General features: G+C 41.0%; 1 protein-coding gene across 10 annotated transcripts in view; it reads left to right on the top strand.

Moving 5' to 3' along the window:
- Nucleotides 1-23,841, top strand: part of COL27A1 (collagen type XXVII alpha 1 chain) — a 216,149-nt gene that overhangs the window by 67,915 nt on the left and 124,393 nt on the right. For all 10 annotated transcript variants that reach the window (XR_015051287.1, XR_015051288.1, XM_085855093.1 and 7 more), the window contains 9 exons: nt 100-144; nt 9,095-9,148; nt 9,800-9,844; nt 13,429-13,482; nt 13,641-13,685; nt 20,375-20,428; nt 21,367-21,411; nt 22,708-22,761; nt 22,897-22,950. Coding sequence is in view for 8 of the 10 variants with exons in the window: in XM_085855093.1 (XP_085711219.1) it covers nt 100-144; nt 9,095-9,148; nt 9,800-9,844; nt 13,429-13,482; nt 13,641-13,685; nt 20,375-20,428; nt 21,367-21,411; nt 22,708-22,761; nt 22,897-22,950 (450 nt within the window). In the remaining 2 variants the exon portion in view is untranslated. The remainder of the gene's footprint in view (nt 1-99; nt 145-9,094; nt 9,149-9,799; nt 9,845-13,428; nt 13,483-13,640; nt 13,686-20,374; nt 20,429-21,366; nt 21,412-22,707; nt 22,762-22,896; nt 22,951-23,841) is intronic.

Below are 23,841 nucleotides of genomic sequence, written 5' to 3'. Positions count from 1 at the left end.
CCAAAATTGACTTGGTCTCGTGGAGAACATGAGCGAAGTTGTGCAGTTTCCCTTCCACCCAACAACGTGTCCCTTAACTCTACATGCTTTGTGTTGCAGGGATTCCCTGGGCCAGTCGGAAAGCCGGGCCCAAAGGAAATTAAGGTGAGTTTCGGTTGAGGTTTCGTTTCTACTGAGACGCTAGTTCTTCGTGATTGAACCCAGATATATCCTTCTGGAGTTCACATTGATGAAACATGCCTTCAATAGTTGCAGGTTGTCCAAAATTTATAATTGCTCAGTCGTATTTTTTCACGGCCCTCATGAGGCTTGCATGTACAGCTGTTAATATTGATGAAAGGAATTGCCACCGTTGTTCTGATGAAACGAGACATCACATTCCTAACCCGGCGAAACACGGAGGCGGATTTCGAGCAATTGGCCTCCACGTCACTGTGACTTCAACCAAGAGGCTTTCCCTCGCGATCAAATGTTTGTTGCATGAAATCTTTCTCTCGAATCTAACCCTGTGATTGGTGCTAACTAAGAGATTGTTCGAAGCATTAAGGAATCCCCCTTAATTGGCCAGAAGCCATTGACATCATATCTGTGTTTCTCACAATATCCACAAGGGATTTCTACACATTTTATTTCAGGGTTGGCATGATGATTTTCCAGATTTGTTTGCTTCTCAGTCAAATTGGGTATGATTTTACAATTTCATATGAATCCACTGGAATCGAAAATGTAGGCCATTTGATATCAAATGCATTTAAGATTCTGGAAATGGCCTGCATGTTATATACTTTTGATAGTTAACATCACATGAATGATGTTGGGTAAGATGGCTAAGAATAATGAAAATACGGGGCTGGGGGGGGGAGAGTGGGGGTGGAGGGGGCTAAGCAGACAGTACAATGCCAGGTAGCTCTTGGTAAAGCTCATCAGGTTTTCGGTTGTATTCATAGGGGGATAAATTATAAATCAAAAGAAGTAGTGCTCACACTGTATAAGAATTTAGTGAGATGGAACTCATCTTGCATACTGTGTGCAGTTTTGGTCACCCCATCTAAGCAAGAACAGAGGTGCCGTAGAGTAGGTTCAGCATAGGGCGGCTAGATCGTTTCCAGGGCTAGCTAGACTAAGCTATGAGGAGCAGTTGAAAGAGTTTATACATTGGAAAGCAGGTGATTATGAGGGGATCTGATCAACGTGTTTAAAATAATGAAGCGTATGGACAAAATAAGTGCAGAAGAGTTATTTAGCAGAATAGTCAAGTGACAGGATCAGCGGACACAGTTTTAGAGTATAGAAGAGGAGAGTTAGTCAGGGTCGGATCCAAGGGAGGGGGGGCGCACTGGCACGTGCCCCCATCCCAATTCCCCCCGTCAAAAGTGATCGGTTTTTTTTACTTGTATTAAAGTGCATATAACGAAATATGAGGTCTCAGAATGTGGAATCACCTGATATTCCTCAGACCACAGCTGATGTTGACCGCAGCGTTCAACATGGAACTCATTTGTACCATTCAGTTTGTTCCCATGGTATGGTAGATACTCGATGATTAACGATTTACCGGAATCACTTGTCATTGGAGATGCTTCTTTTATCCTAACCATTCATGAACTAAGAAGTGGAATGGTATCCCAAGTATCAAATAATCCAGAGTCCCTCTCATTCTGTTTCAATTCAACACTCGGTCTGTGTTTTCAACACTCAAGAACATCCTTTTTGACCATCTGAAATTCTCCAGGGTATACAATAGGCATCAAATGTGTTGGAGAAGAAATCTTTGGTATGAGTGATTCACATCGTCGAGATGATGAATGTAAATGTTCAACCGATGGAAAAAAAAAACCATCATTCTGATCGAAGGTCACTTCCATGTCAAATCTTGTTCAATACGTAAGAGACATCGATTTGTTTTGATAATTGCGTCATTTGTTTCATTATATGCGTCTTCTGATTTTCATTCAATTGGATTTTTATAAGAAAAATATTTAAAATAAATGTTGAGTTTTGAGCAAACGTCTTTTCATTGGAGTACGTATTTCTTTTCAAGTGTATCAGAGCATTATTTGTCTATATTTATAATTTATGACAAAAAGAAACACCCACAAAAAATGTTCCCCTCGCTCTGCTCGGCAAAATTGTACATTTTAGTGCAATGTAAATGTTTGCTCCCCCCCCCCCACTCCCCCTAGCCTAAAATCATGGATCCGTGCTTGGTTTAGGATGGTAGTAAGGCAAGCGGTCTTTCACTCAGAGAGTAGTAAATGCATGGAATGGTCTCCCGAGAGAGGTAATAATAGCAGAAAGAGTAGATAGGTTTAAATTGGAATTAGACAGTTTCCTAGAAGCATTGGAGATAGAGGATACAGGGATATTGCCAGGACTTGTATGTAACTTGTGTGTGGATGGGTGAAAGTATCTGGTGTTTGTGTAGCGCAGTCGTGATGGGCTGAATGGCCTCTTCTTGAGCCCAAGTTCCTTGTTATTCCTTGTTTTATATGTTACTAATCCCAGAGTAATTGCTTGTGATTTGCTGGAGAGTTAGATAAAGTAGTCACAGTGGCATGGCTCATGACAGTGCACTACACCTTTGTTCAAGGCCATGTTTTGGATCTGGTTCAGTGTGTCGACATTGTGGACCAAGAAACCATTTGAGCAAGGGTATAACTGTAGGAGCATTGCCCTCTTGTACCAGTTGTGGTTGTATGTGCCTGTGGACCACATCGTAGCTGTGGTCACCATGCAGTCCGTGGGCATATACACCTACGGCTGGCTCTGCGGGGCCGAGACAAACTCAATGGAAAATTCCTCGAAAGCTTTTATGGACCAATCGTGAAAACCGAACTTGACTCTATTTCTCAAAACTTCCCGTTATCATTGAACAAGAGGAAAGAGAGGTTGAGAGTACAGCTGCGACATGTAAACCTTTACATGATTCATTTTGGGGTGATTAAATGCCGAATGAATGAAACACTAACTCACACCTCCATCGTAAGTGTTAATGATGAATTAGTCCCCAAAAAGTTAGTTTGGTTCTAGAAAAACAAAAAATGGTGCATGTTTTCTGCCTCTCAAATGGGAGAAAATGATTATTCAGGTGTATGGTGGTAAAAAGGATTTAGAAGCATTCCGTTTTGACTTCTAAAATTCACATTTCTTTTTGAGTCATAACAAAACAATAGAGGGTCAGATGCTCATTTGGTAATTTGTCACGTGCAAACAAAAAAACAAAAATCCAAAAACAAACACTTTGTGGTGCAAAAGCTACGAAGCATTATCTATTTACTATCAGCTGTGTTTGGCCTATTCTGCATTCCCTGTCCGAACCTGGCGTTCATGATGCTGGGACCCATCTTCAAATTCAAATTTCATAAACTGACGTTACGTTAATTTATAATCTGAGTAAAAATACACCACCTGATATACAATCATGATAATCACAACGCTGGCCTGCCTGTGATGTATTTACAAGTTCCAACATGAGTGTTAGCTCGATTATGAAGAGGCCTGGTATCAAGAGGTTTTTAAAATTTCTTTTATTATTGAGTGGGACTTGAATATACAGCGATGTCATTTCCACATACTGTACTTGAATCTACAAGAACTATTTTATGGCTTTGGTCAGCCTACTACCACCAAGGTCATCTTTGTTTAAAGTGGCAAGCTTCCTCTCAAAGGAGAACTTGAGGCAGCAATGTTTATCGGACGAGGTACCACGTGTTCAAGAGGGATATACTTATGATGTGGATGTAACTTGGTGTAGCTTTACGTTGCTCCTCGATTCAATGTTGAATAAATTTAGTTGGTACCTTCGAGGGTTTTGCATCTGACAAGACTGTGTGCGTGCGTGCGTGCGTGCGTGCATGCATGTGTGTTACACAGGGATTACCAGCCATATGTTGCACTCTTGGCCAGTTCGCAAGTGGAAAATGTATCACAAACCATTATCTAAACTTTGAAAACATTACATTGTTGCTAAAGGCCCGGTCACACCTTGACGTTTTAGCCAACGTATGCCGATTTTTAATTTTTTTTTCTAAAACGCTGGCACACGTTGAATAAATTATGGGTAAGTTTTGATAACATTGAGAGCACGCTGAAAAACACTGCCATACGTCGTTGTACGTTGGCTTTAAACGTTGTACTTTTTGGTTGTCCTCAAATTTTTTCATGCTTGAAATTTCACGACGTATGCCGGCGTATGACTCACACGTTCCGCTACGCTGGCCACAAGTTGTATGCACGGTCTGCGATCGTTGACAGATGTCAACACATGCTACTTGTAAGTTAAGCATAAGTTGAGACATGCCGAGGTAATGTTTAGCGTACCCGAAACTTATTTCGAACCTATGATTAACGTGTTGTTGGCACGTTACGCAATCGTTGCCACACATCGACAGACGTTATTTTAAGTTACTCATAGGCTGAAAGACGTCGGTATAATGGATCGTCCTTGCATCATCGTCCACGGCCACGGCCAGGACACTTATTTGCAGCATTCTTCAAACTTTTCTTCGGCATGACGAGGATGTTCACACTTCGATGTCGAGCTTGGCTATGATTCCAATTGTCCATCGGCAGCGTCTATTTAAAATAGTCGAGTTTGAGCGTTTTAACACGTTCAGAAGAAACGCTTCAAATTTCAAAACCCCAGCGTCAAAAAACAAAGGCGAGTGACAGCAATTTAAATTGTTCATTGTAAACAATGAAAATAGCTGAGTGGTACCGTTTAAAAGTCATTGAGTGTAAAAAAATCCAATTGTTGAGCGCAAGCGTCTACTTTCAATAGTGGAGATGCAGCCATTTAAATCGTTGAGTTTATCATTTAAATCGTTAAATCGTTAAACGCAAGGACGATCCATCATAACCCACACCCTCCCCCTCACACTCACCTACTACTGCCAACATGAACAAACTACTACTAATACTAATACTGATACTAATACTGATACTGATACTGATACTGTTACTGCTGACATGGACATCGACTCAAAAAGGACTCGAAAACACTGTGTGGTTCCCCTTTTATGAGCAGCATTTTTATATACCAATTCCCAAAACCGCTGGGAACACGTCTTTATATGGCAGTTATAAGCTAGAAACACGTTCATTTATTTTTTTTGTCGACCGGAAGACGTCATTGGAATACGTGTACATACGTCGATGTGTGTTGGGACTACATAAAGAATTGGTTCAAAGCACGTCAAACATAAGTTAGAAATAAGTTTCATGTAAAAAAGACATTACCGCGACGTGTTTCGACTTATGAGTAGCTTATAAGTAGCCTTTGTGGACGTGTGTAAGCGTCCACATATCGTGTGTAAAACTTATCCCCATCGCATGCGGAACGTGTGTCATACGCCGAGTACGTCGTAAAATTTTGAACATGTTTAAAATTTCTTGACGTACTCTACTTACTACGACGTATGATAGCGTACTTTAGCGTTGTACTCACGTATACCAAACTTACTCATACCGTATTTGACGTGCTCCAACGTTTTAGACACATTTTTATTAGGTCGGCATACGCTGGCAAGATCGCCAAGGTGTGACCGCGATGTTGACACTTCCATTTCTACGGCAGTTATGATTCGAATCCTTGTGCGTCAGCTTTTTAATAGGCTACGTCACGACATCGTCGGCGATGCGTGCAACGCGCTATGCCTAAGTTAGACTATCGTTGGGCATCGGTTGTGTAGGCCGACAACAGGTTCAGCATTCGTTGGTATAAGTTATCTATAACACAATGAAACGTTCTGTGTCCGTTACCAATGCGTTATACATAAGACCAAGTCGCTATGAATACATCCGAATCTTTAAAAAAAAACATCAAAAGTTCAACGTAAGCCAGCGTTTTACATACATTTTAATACGTTGCCATCGCTGGCTAAAACGTCAAGGTGTGACCGGGCCTTAACTTTACTGCTTTAGGTGGCAGTCTACCATTTTTTGTATACTTGAGCAGCCTTCCACTATTATTGCCCAATAAAAGCGAAAATACCATTTTTACAAACTAATATTCTTATTGAAGTTTTTGATAGATTTTCATATTGTGACGAGGTTTCTGTCGTCCTTCAGATGTAAATTAATCAGGAAAACATGATTCTGTAGAATTCTTTGACCGCACATTCTAAGACACTCTCTACACATTCTAAGACAATTAAAGCAAACGCGATACTCACGATAGTCCAAATAATAAAACTCTTTACGTGGCGTTGGTATCAATCAAACATTGATCGATATATTTTACTACAACTCACGTAGGGTTTTTAAACATTTAAAATACTTAAAAAAAAACAACAACGTCGGTGTGTCTTAGACCGTCTCATGAGTATCTCATTCGGAGAACCTTGTAGGAAGCCGCTCAAATTTTTGTGTTTAATCCCATTCTCTCGAGAGCATCATGATCAAAAAGTTGGGGGAACTTTTGGTCATCGTGACTTTTAAGTTCAAATCATAGAGTGTCTTAGAATGTGCAAATTTAAGGTGAAAATTACAAAATACTCTGACCCTGGCCCTCCCCACACCTCCCCAAACCCATCCCAGACCCTTCAACCCCCAGCTCTCAGTTACTTTGCTCCCTCACACCATAGATACTTTCCATCCCACCACTTTTTCTTCTCTGAATGTTGGCAACTATGATATTACATCATGGTGAACAAAGGTTCCACCACATCAGCCGTTTCCTTTATGCAAACGTCATATTTGGCAAACAACAATCCCGTTTCCTTCACAACAACCCCATTAGGTTTTCTTTCAGCAAGTAACCCCATGAGTGTTATCTTTCTATTTCCCTCGAAATTATATGTGGCAGGACGGTGAAGAAACTCTTGTTGAAACATCCATTTGCCTTGGCAGTGCTTTGTAAGTTTGGTGAGAATCTCCCAGAGGACAGGGTATTTGTCAGAGTCCTAATTGGAGACTACACGTGATGTGTAGTCTCAAGTCAATGAATCCTTTGCAGCATCCTCCAATTTCAATCTCTTTGGGCCTCTAAAGAATGGGTTATGTGAACATCAAGTTGAAGATGAAGAAGTGTATAACTCTGTTTATATAAATGGTTTTGTGACCGCATACTGATTCTTGTCACAAATGCTGACACCAGTATGCTCAAAGCGATGGAGATTGTATTGAACCCAACCCCGCCGAGTCATACCAAAGTATTTAAAAAATCGCATGTGCTGCTTTCTCGCTTGACAGTCAGCGTTTAAAAAGGATAAAGCATGAATAAGCAACCATGGGTTTGCAAACATTGTGCAGGCTTGATGGGCCTGATGGCCTCCTCCTGCATTGAAGTTCCTTGTAAGAGAACTCGTAGTATTATTAGCTTACAGTATCTGGAATTGAAATTCCAGATAAGGTGTTGTCATCATGCACCGTCCGTCCGTCTATCTGTCCATCCATCCGTCTCTGATATCAACTTCTCTGGCCAAACTGCTAGGCCGATCTGGCTAAAATTTGGCAGCAAGGTTCCACTCCTGACTGGTAATGGGGATAGCAAAGCTCATTCCGGTCATTTGACTTGAAGTTGGTCAAAATAGTGGACTTATTAAATTCCTTCAAAAACCTTCTTCTCCAGTCCCACCAGTCAGAATGCAACTAAATTTGGGTTACAACCTTAGGGCAGGGCTCAGATAAGCTTCAGGTCCAGTGGTCCTATTTTTATATAACTTTTGGAGTGACAAATCATAATACTCTGTTATCACTAATCACTGTATTCCTGGTGTTGGCTTAATGGTTAGGTTGGTGGGCTTGGGATCATTGGGTCAGAGTTCAAATCCTGCTTGGCTGTTGAATTGAATTAAAACCAGGTAGGTTTGACTCAGCCTGTCATCTTCCAAGGTAGGCAAATGAATACCAGCTTGCTGGGATAATTGAGCCATTAGAGTATCTTGTGTTGCAGTTGTGACCTGTCCAGGATTGTGCTCAATAGCCCAGGAGCTGCTTTGGCAGACTGATGTTCTGTGCAGAGTATGGTCCAAATGAATGGACTAATCACTGTAAAATGTTGGCTGACTGTCCTGGATACTTTTCAAGCAGGGCATTGGTTGCATCAGCATGTACTATCTGTTTATTTTATTTTATTTTGGGGTTGGTGGGGTGTTAACATGGCCAATACACCTGCTCGCAATTGCTTCTCAACTTTAAAGTCGATAATGGTTGCCCTGTTTAATGTTCTCATCTGAACCTGAAGCTCATGATGCTTATAATTCAGACAAATTCCATGTCCAATATAATATCCTGGTAATTCACATCAATGTACACTGATTTCTACTATTTATATCTTGGCCTGCAAATGATTTATGTAGAAACTTCACGAGGAGCCTGACATCGCTATGTAAAAATAAATAATAAAAATCGATCCTGTGGTACCTTTTGAAGAGTCTGCCATTGTATCCTGGTTTCAATGTCTTTAATGCCTCGGAATTACAATCGTACCTTCTTGTGATGTCAGCTGTAAGAGGTTGATTGTCCCAAATTTTTCACAAACTTGTTGGCCAGGCTTGGTGTTCAAGTGGAGATGGTTATTGCAGGACTTTGGAATTTGGCCAGGATGCCGCTGTTAACTTACCTGCTCTTTACGGAAGGCACCGTGGGATCTTTAACGTCCACCAACTAAGCTGAGCTGACAGAGCACCCGACTTAACATCCATACAAGGGATGGTGCACTTTGTAAAGCAATACCCTACCTGTGAATCAACAACACAACAGTTTATCGTCATGTCGAAAATGGAATCCAGGCTAAACAGCTCAAAGGTAAGTGCGTTACCTGTGCACTATCCTGTCAGACCATTGTATGCTGGTACCTTGGACAAAATCAAACCCTGAACTTCCACTGGTAAGACAATACCCAACCACCCACTGTATTCTTTGTCCAGGAAACTGCTTCAGCACCACTTACTCTCATATCAGTAGATGGTATATCGGATTGGAGCAATCATTCCATGCTTCTCAAGCATTTGAATCATTGATTTTTGAATGTTTTTGTCTGTATGAATTGTACACGATGAGAAGATTTAGATTGCATATTGATAGGAATGGGTCATTTTCTTAATGTCTGTGTGTAATTGTTACCTATAACATTGCAGTTTTCCCTTTATAGGGTGACATTGGACCTCCTGGGGTCATCGGTCCAACTGGTCGTCCAGGACTGAGGGTAAGCATTGAATTCCCATGACATTTTATCCCTTGCTGTGCCACCATCCACATAGAAAACATTGCTTCTGTTTTTGACAATTATCTAAATAAACAGAATCATAAACCAGGGCAGCTTTCTGATCCATGAGATCTCAAGCACTGGAACCCTCCCACTTCCATTCCCCCACTCCCCCCTTCAGGCACCCATCCCACCACCACCCGAACAGATAAATGCCAGCCACAATAAATGTAAGCATTAGATCTATGAAAAATGCAACCACACAGATAATACAAGAAATGCACCAACAGCATCACAGCAGGGAGTGCAAACACCTCCAGAATGTTGCCATTTGGGACAAGTACCAAAAGCATTAAAACCTCCACACCGCTGTTCCTCGCAAATCATTGAGATTGTTTTCCTTTGAATGGTCAGTAAAACTGTAGTCACTTGTTTATACTGATGTTTTGCCCATTTGCATTTGCAGAATTTTTTATTTATTCCCACATTTTTCTTCAATCGCTTTTCACATTCCTCCTGAGAATGAAGTGACCAAATACAAAGAGATTGGTGTTATTAGACACATTTTTCAGTGTTTCAAAGTGGACACAGGTATAAAATATTCACCACAATACCTGCGTAACCTCTCATAACACAAGTGCTTTTGCTCAGGGTGAGATTGGCGAGCCTGGAAAGAGAGGAAAGCGGGGCAGAAAGGTAAAAGAGTTACGTTTGCTCGTTTCTTCCATTTTCAAGATTGTGACACATCTCGATATCCCAGACTTTCCTGCTATACTCGTTCTCAATGTCCATTTAACCTCACAAGCGGACATGGGAGTTATCGATTTTTTTCTTCAAATTCTTTCTCACTTGGATTATTACCTCCGCCACTGAAGGTGAACAGAGGTTATGTTTTCACCTCTGTTTGTTTGTCTGTCTGTTTTTAAGCAGAATAGTTCGAAAAGTTATGGATGGATTTGGACGAAACTTGGTGGACAGGTTCAGTGTGTGATAAGGACGATTTGATTCGATTTTTAGGAATATCTGGATCTGGATGCTAGAATTTTCTAAGTAGTCCTTCACCATTGAGAGATCGGGCCAAAAACGATATAGAGCACGATATCTCAAAAAGTTATGGATGGGTTATGACACAACTTGGTGAATGAGTTGGTTGGGTGAAAAGAACAAGCCAATTCGATTTTGGTTAAGGTCAGGATGCAGATATAGCCTATCAGTGGGGTACAAAATGTAAACTGTTTAGCCTGGTGGAGGTATGCACTCCACCGAGTTTTGTTCTAGTTCTTCAATTTATGCTCAACAGTTTCAATTTATCTGCTGTTAATCAGGAAGTCAGGAGACTTCCTATATAGGGATAATCTAGACACTCCATAGGTTTAATACAACACAAATCTTCAAAAAAAAAATCAATCAAGATACAAACTTTTAAAGCTAGATAAGTTTCCTACAAGTCATCTGTGGAGATTTTAACATCCAATAGCATGAATTAAACTTTTTGACAACATCATTAAAATACATAATTGACTGGCCCAAAATAGCCCCCTTTTGTAATTCTTTTCATTCTTCTTCTTATTATTTCTTTTAGTAAGTCAAAATTATTTTCAGCTCAAAACTTGGTTGAAACACAAATCTACAACATTTTATAGTGGGATGGTCCATGACTACTCAACATTTTTCTAACTTGAAAGGATTTCATGAACAGTCAACAAAACTACATCTCTATACATCATTATTAGAAGGAAAATGAGGGTGGGTTTTACCACGCCTGCCAGTCAACATTGTGGAGGCTGGGCTGTGGCAACTTGTGCCATTCACACCGAAATTGGTGTAATAAATGACATAACATCACCAAAGGCCTTCATAATAACTGCTTGCTATTTATCAAGTGTTCTAATAAACCAATCGCCATAGAAACAATCCCTACATCTTTCTTTTAATAATGGTTGTGCCTGCAAATTACACAATATCTCTCTCTCCTCTCCTCTCCTCTCCTCTCCTCTCCTCTCCTCTCCTCTCCTCTCCTCTCCTCTCCTCTCCTCTCCTCTTCTCTTCTCTTCTCTTCTCTTCTCTTCTCTTCTCTCTCTCTCTCACACTCACTCTCTCCCCTCTCTCTCTCACTCTCTCACTCTTTCACTCTCTCACTATCACTCCCTTTCTCTCACGATTTGGGTTCCCAATCAATCACCACAAACAATAGCTCGTGTGTGTGTGTGTGTGTGTGTGTGTGTGTGTGTGTGTGTGTGTGTGTGTGTGTGTGTGTGTGTGTGTGTGTGTGTGTGTGTGTGTGTGTGTGTGTGTGTGTGTGTGTGTGTGTGTTAACGGTTTAATATATCATTGATTAAATTCGTACGTGTAAACAAAAAAAACATGTGCTATTATTGCAAATGGATGGAGGGATGGACAGGAAACAACGATTATTCAAGGAAAGATGTTGGGATGGTTTCACATGATAATCTCTTGTGACCATCCCTTCCATGTCTACATCATTTTTGGGATATCATCCCTACATCCTTTTACATTTTGAAAAAAAATCTTTTTTTATTGCTTGTGATGGAAGGACTCTAACAAAAGCAATGCAAACAAGACAGAGCCTTTAACAATGCAGAGCTTCACCAGGGTATATAGATTACAGTACATCTGAGAAAAAGTGCAGGCTCACTCACTCAGTGACTGACACACAGCACCATTACAATAGCTTATCGTGTTCATTTGGGGACATGAGAGTCTAATAAATATCCCAATATATTTCCACATCCATATCATGATGAGCTGTACCATACTCATTACAGAACATTCGTGCTGCCCAAGCAGTTTCTTGGCACGGGTTATGCTGCATGGCTTGCCATTACCCTTCCAGCAGTTGGTCAGGGTAGGAATTTGGAATTTGTTCAGGGTTCCGGCAATAGCTTGCCTACTTTTAACGCAGGACACAGTGGGACCTTTAACGTCCACCAACGACCGACACTGGTAAATGGCTCCTTCGGTTTAACACTCTTCTGATGCAGGGCAAACATAATGATGCCTTGTCCTGCATGGAAAACACCAGGATTACAATTTATTGCAGGTTTGGGGATTATAACCCATACTAAACAGATCAGAGGCAAGTGTATATACTATCATGCCAGCCCCCACATCCATATACATTACATATAGTATGTTGGTAATAGTTCATATAGAGTAACTGTTAACCATTTTAATCATCTCTGAAAATTAATTTTGATGTAAACAAGCAGGTAGGTATCCATCATACACAGAGTCAAACCTCCATTATAAGGAGTTATAATAAGCAATGAAAATATGAATGCAAGTTCGCAAAATACTTAGCCCACAAAAAACTTTCCACGGCCAACCCACAAGAAGATGGGAACAATTAAGGCTGTTAATGAAGTATTGAGGTTAGGAGGGGCGGTCAAATAATTCTACAAACGAGATACTTACGATAGTCCAAATAATAAAACTCTTAACGTGGCGTTGGTATCAATCAAACATTGATCGATATATTTTATTACAACTCACGTAAGGTTTTTATAAACATTTAAAATACTTTTAAAAACAACAATGTCGGTGTGTCTTGGACCATCTCATGAGTATCTCATTCAGAGAACCTTGTGGGAAGCCACTCAAATTTTTGTGTTTAAACTCATTGTCTCGAGAGCATAATGATCAAAAAGTTGGGTGAACTTTTGGTCATAGTAACTTTTAAGTTCAATAAAGTGATATATTTGAAGATGACAAACATTGAGCAACAATTGAGTCATTAATTAATTCTGATGGTGTGATTTTACAATATATTTCATAATATTCTTTACAATTTCACCAACAGGACATCTGCCATACATGTTGACTTGGTATAAAGAGGCTTTTACTGCAGTTTCTTCAATGCTCAGATCACATATAATGATATCTGCACTTCTAAAAGTCAGATTTCTCTTTCATATATTGAAATGGTTGCTCACTGCCAAGGATGATAATATCCAGCAGTTTTTTATATTCGGATAAAAAGCAATGAAAATATGCCGTGGTCACAGTAGGGGGTGGTTGGGACCCTTGGCATGGAATTTAGATGAAAAAGAAGATTTCATAACCACATTTTACTGCTTCATGTGATTTGCCAAGCTGCACTGGCTTTTGACGGAAATGCTTTCTTTCTGTATCATGAATGTTATTGAACATCGCAATTGTACGGAAGACATTTTCAGAATGATTATTGTGATGGCGATAACGAAATTGCATTCCTTCACAAATTCAGTTGTATTTTATCCTAATTAACTTCATATTCTCAGGGACTTCCAGGACGGTATGGAAAACGTGGGCCTCCTGGGACTGACAGCAACCCTGTAAGTGTATCTTTTTAACAACCTGTCAAAGAAAATAGACTGCTATGAGTTACTACCTTGTGTGTACTTTTTTAATTTTGGCAAAGGTGTTTCTACATTTTATCTTCCTTTTTTTGCATGTTATGATGCCAATCCTCATCAATGTGCAACACCATCAGGGAGACATTGGTATTCGTGGACCCCCGGGTGTGAGAGGATTGAGCGTAAGGCACTACCAGTGGCGGGTCTCTGTCTCTCTGTCTCTCTGTCTCTGTCTCACTCTCTCTTCCTCTTCCTCTCTCTCTGTCTCTCTTTGTCTCTCTCTCCCCCTCCCCTCTCTGTCTCTGTCTTCCTCCCCCCCTCTATCCACCTCCCACTTCCCCACACCCCATCCTCTTTTCTCTTTGATTGGATGACCTTCAGACACAGCTGAGGTTGTGGACCTTCAGTTGTTCAGAGATGTTCCTTTTAAAAAAATACAATGTGAAGGCTCATATGAGAGCTAACACACAACACACAGCAAGGGGTGGGGGGCATGAGACAAGAGCGGTGTGGGAAGGACAAAACAGTGAGGAACAGAGACATCAGGAGATCTGTGGAAGGGAGAGAGATGGGGTGGGGTACATGGGGTAAACAAGATGGACACTACAGGGACTTTCAGGAAGGAAAGCAGGGATTTTTAACGAGGTGGGTTTGGAGTGGATTCATGGGGGTAGAAAAGAACAAGATTTTGGATGGGGGAAGATAAGAAATTGTGGTGAACAGCTGTTTTGCAGACCTAGAGGGAGGAATGGAATTGAAGAGAGTGTGGGAGTTTGTTCCAGAGGCGGGAAAAAAGCGGAATGAAAGAGTGACAGTGAGCAGTGATTCTTGATTTTGGCAGTTTCACCAAAAGAGGGTTTTTGGCGGACCTTGAGCACCCTGCAAAAATGTATGGGGGGACAGCACAGACAGAGCAAGGGAGTGGGGGGTGGGGGGGAGCCAGAGAGGAGACAATAAAAGACAAAGACCACCGACCTGCCTCCAGTGAGAGACCCAAAGACTCAGCTTCATCGTAGGAGATACCATTGATCCTAAAAGCCTTGGTTTCCACAGTGTGAAGTCGGGCTAGGTGTGAGGCAGGAGCATCACCCCTGGGGGGGGGGGGAGAGCAGCACTCCATCAGGCTGCAGATGAAAGCTTTATAAGTGGTTAGAAGCTCAGGTGTGTCAAGGAAGGACGTTGCACGATAGAGGATGCCCAGTCAGCAACTGGCTTTGGAGGCCAGCTTGGAGATGTGGCTTTCCCAGGAAAGATTGTGGCAGATAGTGAGGCCTAAAAGCTTGAATTGAAGGACTTCTTCAAGGGGATTGTTGATAAAGTAGATGCGGGGGGGGGGGGGGCCCAGATGATCCTTTCAGAGAGGAAAATGGGTGAAACCTTAATGATGGACAGTGCCCAGGTTATACTGTGGATTCTCATTGAATGAGGCACTCAAACAGCTCTTTAAGACAAATTTACAGCAAACCCCTCAATGTTGATGTCATAATCATTATTTCAAGTTTTTTTTTCGCTGCCTTACAAGCAACAATGTTTTTTAGTTCTTTTATCCTTCACAACCATTTTTCTTTTTCAGTGAGGATCTAAAATTGAATGTAAATTCACTCTTTAACGTAGAGAATTTGATTTTTCAACACAATAATGATTTCACTGTTGTTGCATTTGCCAACATTGCTGTTTTTGTTACTCCACTTAATGTTTCAGTGAGTGTGGATAATAGAAGTCAGGTGTTCCAGATTTTGTCCATTTGGAAGATTTCTGGTATTTTGCTTCAAAGTAGTCCATTTTATTTGAATTAATGTGGGTTTTTATACTGTTATTGCTTGCTTGCTTGTTATACAATGGCAGCGGATTCTAGTGGTGTTTATGGGGGATGGTATAAGTAAAGAGTATGATGCCATTATGGTGAGGAAACTGAGCAGATATCCAAGAGATTGTGTATTCAAATTCACTTGATGATAGTTGTTTTTTTCTTTTTTAAGTGGTGAAGCTGCTTCAATATTTGGGTATGTCCTTCCTTCCATCCATCCGTCAAAAATTAAGAAGAAGAAGCTTTCCAACCCACCGTATTTAATTCTAAAGGGTTCTAAAGTGTAATTTTAGAGGATTCAGAAGGGGTAATACTAAAGGGTTCTAAAGGGGTAATTCTGACGGATTCAAAAGGGTGATTTTATGTGGTTCTAAAGGGTAATTCCAATGGGTTTCATTTGTTTCTCGGCTTTGCCTATTTCAAATTAAAAATGCCAAACTGAACAGCTTCCTTCGGACACGGGTGTGATTTTTTTTAATGTATACATGATCGAGACTTGTAAGAGGGCTGGAGGAGAATGGAAAGAAACAAAATGTAAAGGGGAAACACCAACAGCAGAGTAGAACTGAGAGTGAGATCAAGACGAGGGGAGAAGGACACATTGGGGATGAACAAAGAGCACACAAGCTGTATGAAAGACAGCAAGAAGAGGAAGGGGAAAGCGGGATGAAACAGAAAGGGAACAAACCAATAACCGACAACTAACAAACAAAAAGAGGTGAGAGAGGTGGGGGGGGGGGTCACAATAACCTGAAAAAACCGAGTGCTTGGGAATGAGGTAATTTGGGGGATCATGTGTATGAATAGTGGTGAACAGCTGTCTTGAAGCCCTGGATGGAAAATTGAAGCTGAAAAGACTGAGGAAGTTGGTTCCACAGGTGAGACAGAAGAGGGGTTGAAGTGAGCAGTGAGCCTGCATTTTGGGAGTTTAACATGAAGAGGGTTAGTGGCAGATCGTGAGCCCCCTGCAGAAATCTGTGAGGGACAGAGCAAAGAGAGGGCAGAGGGTGCAAGACCAAAAAGGAGGTGGTAAAATACAAAGAGGCCACTAACCTGTCTGCAATGGGAAAGTAACAGGCCAAGACACTCAGCTTCAGTGTGGGAGATCCCAATGATTTTGAGGGCAAGAGGGATTTTGAAAGATCCCTTGCTTTCCATGGCATGAAGGGCAAGGTGCGAGGCAGAGGCAACAGCTCAAAGGGAAGAGCAGGACGCTAACAAACTCTGAATGAAGGCCTTACAGGTTATCAAAAGGTCAGATTGTCCAAGGGAAGACCTTGCATCACATAGGATGCCCAGTCAGTGGCTGGCTTTGGAAGCCATCTTGGAAATCTGTTCTGCCCAAGAAAGATAATGGCTGATGGTGAGGCCCAATTTATTTTTTCACAATTCTTTTTATTCATTCTTATTCTTGCTTTTTCTTATCATTCATCTCCTTTACTCTCTATTACTCTCTTTCGTTATCTATCTCTCAAAGGAGGAGTGAACTCTTGCAGAAATTTTTCTGTAAGGCTCACTTGGCTGCACCTGGATGGGTTTGAGGGGAGTGGAGTAGTGACTGAAACCTGAATCCTATCCAGGTTCCTCCTGATGACTCCATCTTTGCTCTATACTTCTTTGGGTTCCTTCTTGATCTTCTGTTTGATTATGTTTGTACCTTTTCCTGATGCTGTGTGGACTCTGCTTCCCCGCTGATGGACCTCTGGTAGCCTATACATCTTGCTGCGTTTGAGCCTGGGGAGTAATTACTGAAATCTATCTGCCTGGGTTCTTCCCGACATCTTTGTTCCTTGTTCTTTTCACATTTCTTTCTATGTGTTTTTTCACAATTCTCTTATTCATTCCAATGCTTGTTTTTTCTTCTCTTTCATCTCTTTTACTCTCCATTCCTCTGTTTCATTATCGGTCTTTCAGGAGAAGTGAATTCTTGCAGAAATTTTTCTGTAATACTCACTTGGCAGTACCTGGATGGGTTTGAGGATAGTGGAGTCATGACTGAAACTCGAATCCTATCCAGGCTCCTCCTGATAACTCCATCTTTGCTCTATTTGCCATCCATACTCCATCTTATTCGTGTTCCTTCTTGGTCTTCCATTTCATTAACCTCTTCAAGTGATTTGCTTAGGAAATATATGGGAGGGTTTGCCAGACAATCCTTTCTGAGAGACAGGATGAGTGTGTGGGATATTTCAAGGTTGAAAGACATATTCCAAGTGTTGGACCAGCTCCTGATTCTATCAAGGTCTGCAAAAAGGGAAGAGGCTGCTGCCTGCCTGTCTGAAGGATGAGAAATTATATGATAGAGGGTGGAATCATCAATAAAGAGAGAGGCAGGATTTCCAAGGAATCAGAAAGATCATTGATGAAGATGAGAAACAAGACTGGGCCCAATATACTGCCTTGCAGAATTCCAGCCTTGACAGTAAGAAATGAGAGGATCCAATTTAGAGCTACATGCTGAATACAGGAGTGGAAGAGGTCAGTGAATCATGAGAGGAGGTGGTTTGAATGCCATAAGCAGAGAGTTTGGAGATCAATGTGGGGTGTCAGACTGTATCAGATGCTTGAGATTTGTCCAGAGAGACAGCCCTGATATTATGTCTCAGCTGAGGGCTTCCATACATTGTTGGGAGAGGAGAAGCAGCATGTCCACACTAGAATGACTGGGTCTGAAATTGAATGGATAATCTGAGGTCAGGCCATTGGAGAAAAGGAAGGATTTGATGTCAACTGCAATGATAGATTCCATGACCTTGCTTATGATTGGAAACGAGCTAATAGGTCTGCAGTTAAGATGATCAGTTTTGCGCTATGTTTATTTATTGCAGTGATGTTGGCTAACTTCCAGACATACAGAAACTGAACCAAAGAGAATGATTGAGTGAAAAGAGCAGAAAAAGGAAGAGCAAGAGCAGCAGAGCAGGTTTTTCAGACATATGCACTGATACCTTTTGGGTCTGTCACAGAATCAGAGTTTTGGGTACACAAGTGAGGGATTGGGTACACAACATTTGGAAGCAAACACAGAATTGAGACATTTGGCCTTCTCACCAGCAGTCAGTTGTGGTGCCATTTGAAGTCGGGGAAGGGATGGATGGGAAGCATTCACCAGACACAGATTTGACAAGGCACAACTCGGTCTTTGAAGGAGGAGACGGGTTTGCGAGTTCAGCCTTGAGGTTGGCCAGATGTTGTTTTCTGGCTTTCCTGGGAGTGGATACACACTGTTGCAGACTTTATTGAATGATCTGAGGTTGCCTTCAGTCGGATTGCCCTCCAGGAAGATAAGGCAACTTTGTTGAAGGCAACTGCCTCACCACAGGATTTTGGATTCTAAGCATCTAAACTTGTCTCAGTAAATTAAGATTTTGCTTTTGGATAAAGTATATTCAGCAAAAAAATGCTGAGTTGATCATCCTACTTAACCCACTTCCAAACACCCCATCATTGTCGATGTCACTGTACAACCTGCAATTCTGGCTTATTTGCTCTAATGGTATTTGGGCGTATCGTTCATGATGCTGGGATCTGAGTTTCAAATCCCACATACTGTGTTGATTTGTCTCTTGTCTACCAATGTCTTTGTAATTCGTGTAAAAATTCACTGGTGTCTCATAATACGCGAGCTCAAGAGATTGCTTTAAAAAGGAAAAACAATATTCTCTCGAATTGCAAAGCTGCCTGTCCACAACTAAGCTGCTCATCGCATGTGACCTCGAATGGATGCAACAAAAGTCGTAAAGCTTGCTGCCTCTCTGGCAAAACTATTCTTGGGTAACTACTACACTAGCATCATCCCAATCACCTGGACAACTCATATTAGCAGATTGTGATTCAATCAGCCTTCTCCCAATCATTAACTTTCATCGAAGGTGTCATGAACTGTGCCATCCTGCTCACACACAGATCATCTGAGTTCCTACAGAATCACTCTACGGTACTCTGAATCCAAACATGGACTCAAGACCTGAGAGTTAATGCCCTCAACATCAAACCAGAGTTCAACTGATTATGGATCTAATAAGGCCAAATACAGTGAGGATAAATAAGTCAATTGGACAATCTTCAAATGGCAGGAATTATAGCTGCTCATAGGAAGATGGTTGTGGTTGTTGTGGGTCAGTTATCACACTCCCAGGGGCAGAGCTGTGCTCTCTATCACACTCCCAGACAAAGTTTATTTGGACTCTGTTCTTGGTTTTCCCATATTAATTTTCTTCATAATTGACCTCTCCATGATAATATGTCAGGCACTTGAGATTCTGGTGAACTGGAGCTCATCATTGACAAGAACCTCAATTGCACAAGCCACTTTAATATCACAGGTACAATATTAGCAGGACAACGAGTAACTCACCTCGTCATACTTCAGGACGACTACACCATCTACAAGGCTTAGGTTCGGTGTGTGTTGAAATGTACTCACTTCTCACCTGGATGGGAGCATCTGAAATAAAACAACTCTTGGGAAGTTTGATTGCATTCATGACAGAGTTGCTCACTTAATCAGCTCACCACCATCTCATCAACATTTACCCCCTGTCTTATTGGTGATATGTGGCTGTTGTGTTTACTATCTGCAGAATGCACCATAACCTGTACCATCAGGTACCACACAAGTGTTTTTCTTGCTTCGTGAACCGATTCTGAGAATCTCACTTCCTTAAACTTCCACTTAAGTCTTAAAATCACAAAAAATCCTGACTTGGAAATTGTATTGTTCCTTCTTTATCTCCAAAATCTTGCAATGTTCTTCTAATTACCAGTGCAGCCAAACTATCTGCACTGGGACTGCAGCAGTTTAAAGGGAAAGTCCACCAGCATCTTCTCTCAAGGCATTATGGGATGGATGCAAATTGCTGCTGTAAGACAGCATCTTTCAGAACCCTTTAGGGAATTTTTTTTAATGCTCATTTAAAACTGCCTTTCACTTTTAATCGTTTTTTTTTTTTTTAACTTAGCATCTGCACATATGGTATTGTTTATTTCACACTTTTTTTTTCTTCATCTTGTCTAGGATGTAAATTCTAAGACTTGTCATTTATTTGTGAACTTATTTTCTAGGGTGATATTGGAGACAGTGGTCTGCAGGGTGAGCAAGGTCTGCAAGGCAGGAAGGTGAGTCTTTGACTTCTTGAGATCCATATTTGTTGTCTTTATCTCCTCTATTTATTTATTTGTTTATCCATTCTGTTATTTCAAAAGGATTATTCTTTTTTTCTCCTTTTCACATTTTGGTAAAGTGCAACTGCAGTGTACACAATGTGATCCTCGGCAGTGAAATCCAAGCTTTTACTGCAATGTTTGTGGCACAATGCCCTAATACACCGGGTCTTCCACTCCTTTCCCTAATCAGCTCAGCACAGGGACTCTGTTCCATGCCACGATATTATTACTTCAAAAGTTTATATTCCAAAGACAGCAAAACTACAAGTTAATCATCCATGTACTGTCGTCAGCTGTTCATGATGAAGCCCAGGTACATGAGGGGGAATTTACCATCTGTGACTGTGCCTGGCTTACTTCCAGAGGAGAGGAAGAGGGGGCAAGAATCATTCTCATGACATAAACTGCCCCATTAAGTGTTCCCTGTGCTTGCTCCATCTTCATTGGTCTCACTCACCAGCACCACTCATCCCTGTTCACCATCTTGAAGAGCATAAATTCCTGGCGCTTCGTGCCCGTACCTGAATGTCTGAACTTAATTTTGATGTCCACGTCCGCTTAGTTCTCCAGCACAGCATTGCTCTTTTCGTAAGTGGAGAAAAACTGTCTTTAGAATGCGTGAAATACATTTGTGGGACAATAAAAAGTTAAAATCATTCCACTTATAGTTCATCCCAACAGTCTGCTATTGGGGCAAAGCCTCAAGATTCCTTTTATCCTTTATTCTCCCAACAAATCACTTCCCCTCAATAATATATTAAGTAATATTATATTGGAAATCAGCCACATAATTATGATCACATATTTACTACTATTGACACCATTAACACAGAGCCGATGAACATAGATGGCTCATGTATGATGACCTGATTATAAATCATCTGTTGCAGGGACGGCCAGGAAGGCCAGGAGAAGCAGGACTGAAAGGTGATAAGGTGATATAAGGCCTCATATGCATTCTCAATGTTTACGTTCTCAATTTCGCACCCCTTACCCTCCACCCTCCACTAAATAGATTACCCTGATGTATGTCAAATTCCTGAAACAAACATACATTTTCTGTGCAACAACATCCAGAATGCTGCATTGACCATGACAAGATTTCCATAATTGATGCAATCCAATGGTTTGAATCGAAATATTCTCTGTGTGCCAACTCTTCTTGGACTATCCCGTTTTATAATCAGATTCGTTTTTCTCTACAAACAGAGATTTATGATTGCCCTCTGACCTCTTCCACACCCATGTTTGCTGTAATCTTGATCTTCTGTTTGGTGTCTTTCCACAGCATCCTTGTTCGTTTAGCTTGAATGTAAGATTTGCACACATTCATACAAAAAAATGAATTCGTTTCACACACCTCGTTTTTCGGTCCAAGCACAAGTACTTGGTTTAAAAATACAATTGTGCTGGGAAACACTGTCACCTTATGATGATGGTATGAATCAACTACATCTTTGTCCAAAGAACATGATTGGCCGCTAATTAATGGTAGACCTTTTTGGTATTCTGATTTTACTTGTAAGACTATCTGACATCATTGCAGTAGCACCTTTGGTCCTTCATAAATTACCTACACCATTGAAAGTGGACGATTGTTATGTTTTCATCCTTCTTTTTCTGCTGTTTGTCTGTCTGTGAGCAGCATATCTCAAAAAGTTATTGGCAGATTCCGACAGAACTTGGTGGACAGGTTGGGTGTGTGACAAGGATGAATTGATGCGATTTTGGTGAAGATCTGGATCGGATAATTTTTTCGGTGATTCATCACCATTGAGAGAGGACCAAAACGATATGTAACATGATATTTCAAAAAGTTTTGGACGGATTCAGACGAAACTTGGTGGATGAGTTGAGTAGGTGACGAGAGCAAGCCGATTAGATTTTGGTTCAGGTCTGGATCCAGATCCGGCCTATCAGTGGGATACAAAACATAAACTGTTCAGTCTACCAAGTGCCGTTCTAGTTCAATATGTAATTAGCATATCCCTTCATTACTTCATCGTCTTTCACTTTTCTTTCTCAAAATTTATTTTCCTCATTTCTCACACTGCTCATCTTGGTTAGCAGGTTGTTTGCGGTGATGTCACAGAAAATGTTTCCATTGGGAACATGTAATCTGAATGTAACCTTGCTTTTACACAAACTTATCAACTTTGTATTCGTATGAGATTTACAGATTTGTTCTGTTTGGAGGTTGTTGCTTTGCTGTGTGCTGCTCTTTGCAATAGGGCTTGCAAGGTCTTTCTGGTATTCCTGGAAATGCTGGCTTTCATGGAGACAAGGTGAGATCTTTTTTATGCCATCGACCTGCTCATTCCACCCTCTTACTTGGCCAGAAAGTCTTTGTTTGATTGTTGATAAATTCCAGCTGGGTGTCAAGTGTTTGTGCATTCATAGAGGGTGATGGCATTTTTCAGGGCACTCTAGGACCACCAGGGTTGCCAGGACTGAGGGGGAAAGCAGGACCACCCGTAAGTCACACATCAAAAAAAACATAATCACAATACACCAGTTTTATTTGTGCCATCAGGAAGTTTCTCTTCCGGAATTAACATTAAAATTAATTGCTCCGTGATTTTATTCCCAAAATCCAGTCTAATTATTTTTCCTCCTTCGACATGAACTTGTCGTTGACTCATTTAATTTGGTGCCACAACAGCTGAAGACTTTACTTTCGATTCTCGATTTATTTTTGTCACATGAATTGTTCCTGTATCAGAAGAAAGAATGAGATGAGATTCACAAAAATATTTGGGACCATTTTATCTGTATATCACATATTCAAATTTGGCGGCATTTTGTTCTCGCATACACCAACCCATCCCTCCTCCCAACCCTTCACCACCCCATATGCTCAATACCTAGTTCTGTCCTTTCCACCCCTTATCTAAATATTATGTATGCAAAAGTTGCAAATTTTTATCTCCTCCTGCCCCTTCCTTTTCCTTACCTTATCTTTCTTTTCTCGTCCCAAGATCTTCTTCTTCTTCTTCTTCTTCTTCTTCTTCTTCTTCTTCTTCTTCTTCTACTTCTTGTTCTCCATCCTGTTCCCCAACTTTCCAACTCTCCATTTCTCCTCTGTCTTCTTCCTTTTATTCCTTTTCTGAATTGTATCTTTCTCAATTAAAAACCCAATTGCCCATACAGTTACATGTGTATAAGGACCCTTTAACAATTAGTCATACAAGCCCCCCCCCCCCCTCTGTTGTGTGTTCGCTCTTATACGAGCCTCAACAATGTATACAAAAAAAAAACATCTTGGAATTGGTTACCTGATGATCAACACTGAGTAGCACCAGGAAGCAGCACTCAAGGAGCTTGTCACCAAGGAAAATCTTCGAGAGCAATAGGTGTTGCTTTAA

This window comes from Eptatretus burgeri, chromosome 14 (genome assembly GCF_056783735.1).
Source record: "Eptatretus burgeri isolate ZD-2024b chromosome 14, Ebu_testis_v1, whole genome shotgun sequence".
NCBI classification, from domain to species: Eukaryota; Metazoa; Chordata; class Myxini; order Myxiniformes; family Myxinidae; genus Eptatretus; species Eptatretus burgeri.
Note: the sequence above shows the minus strand (reverse complement) of the source record. Positions and strands in the feature narration are given on the sequence as shown.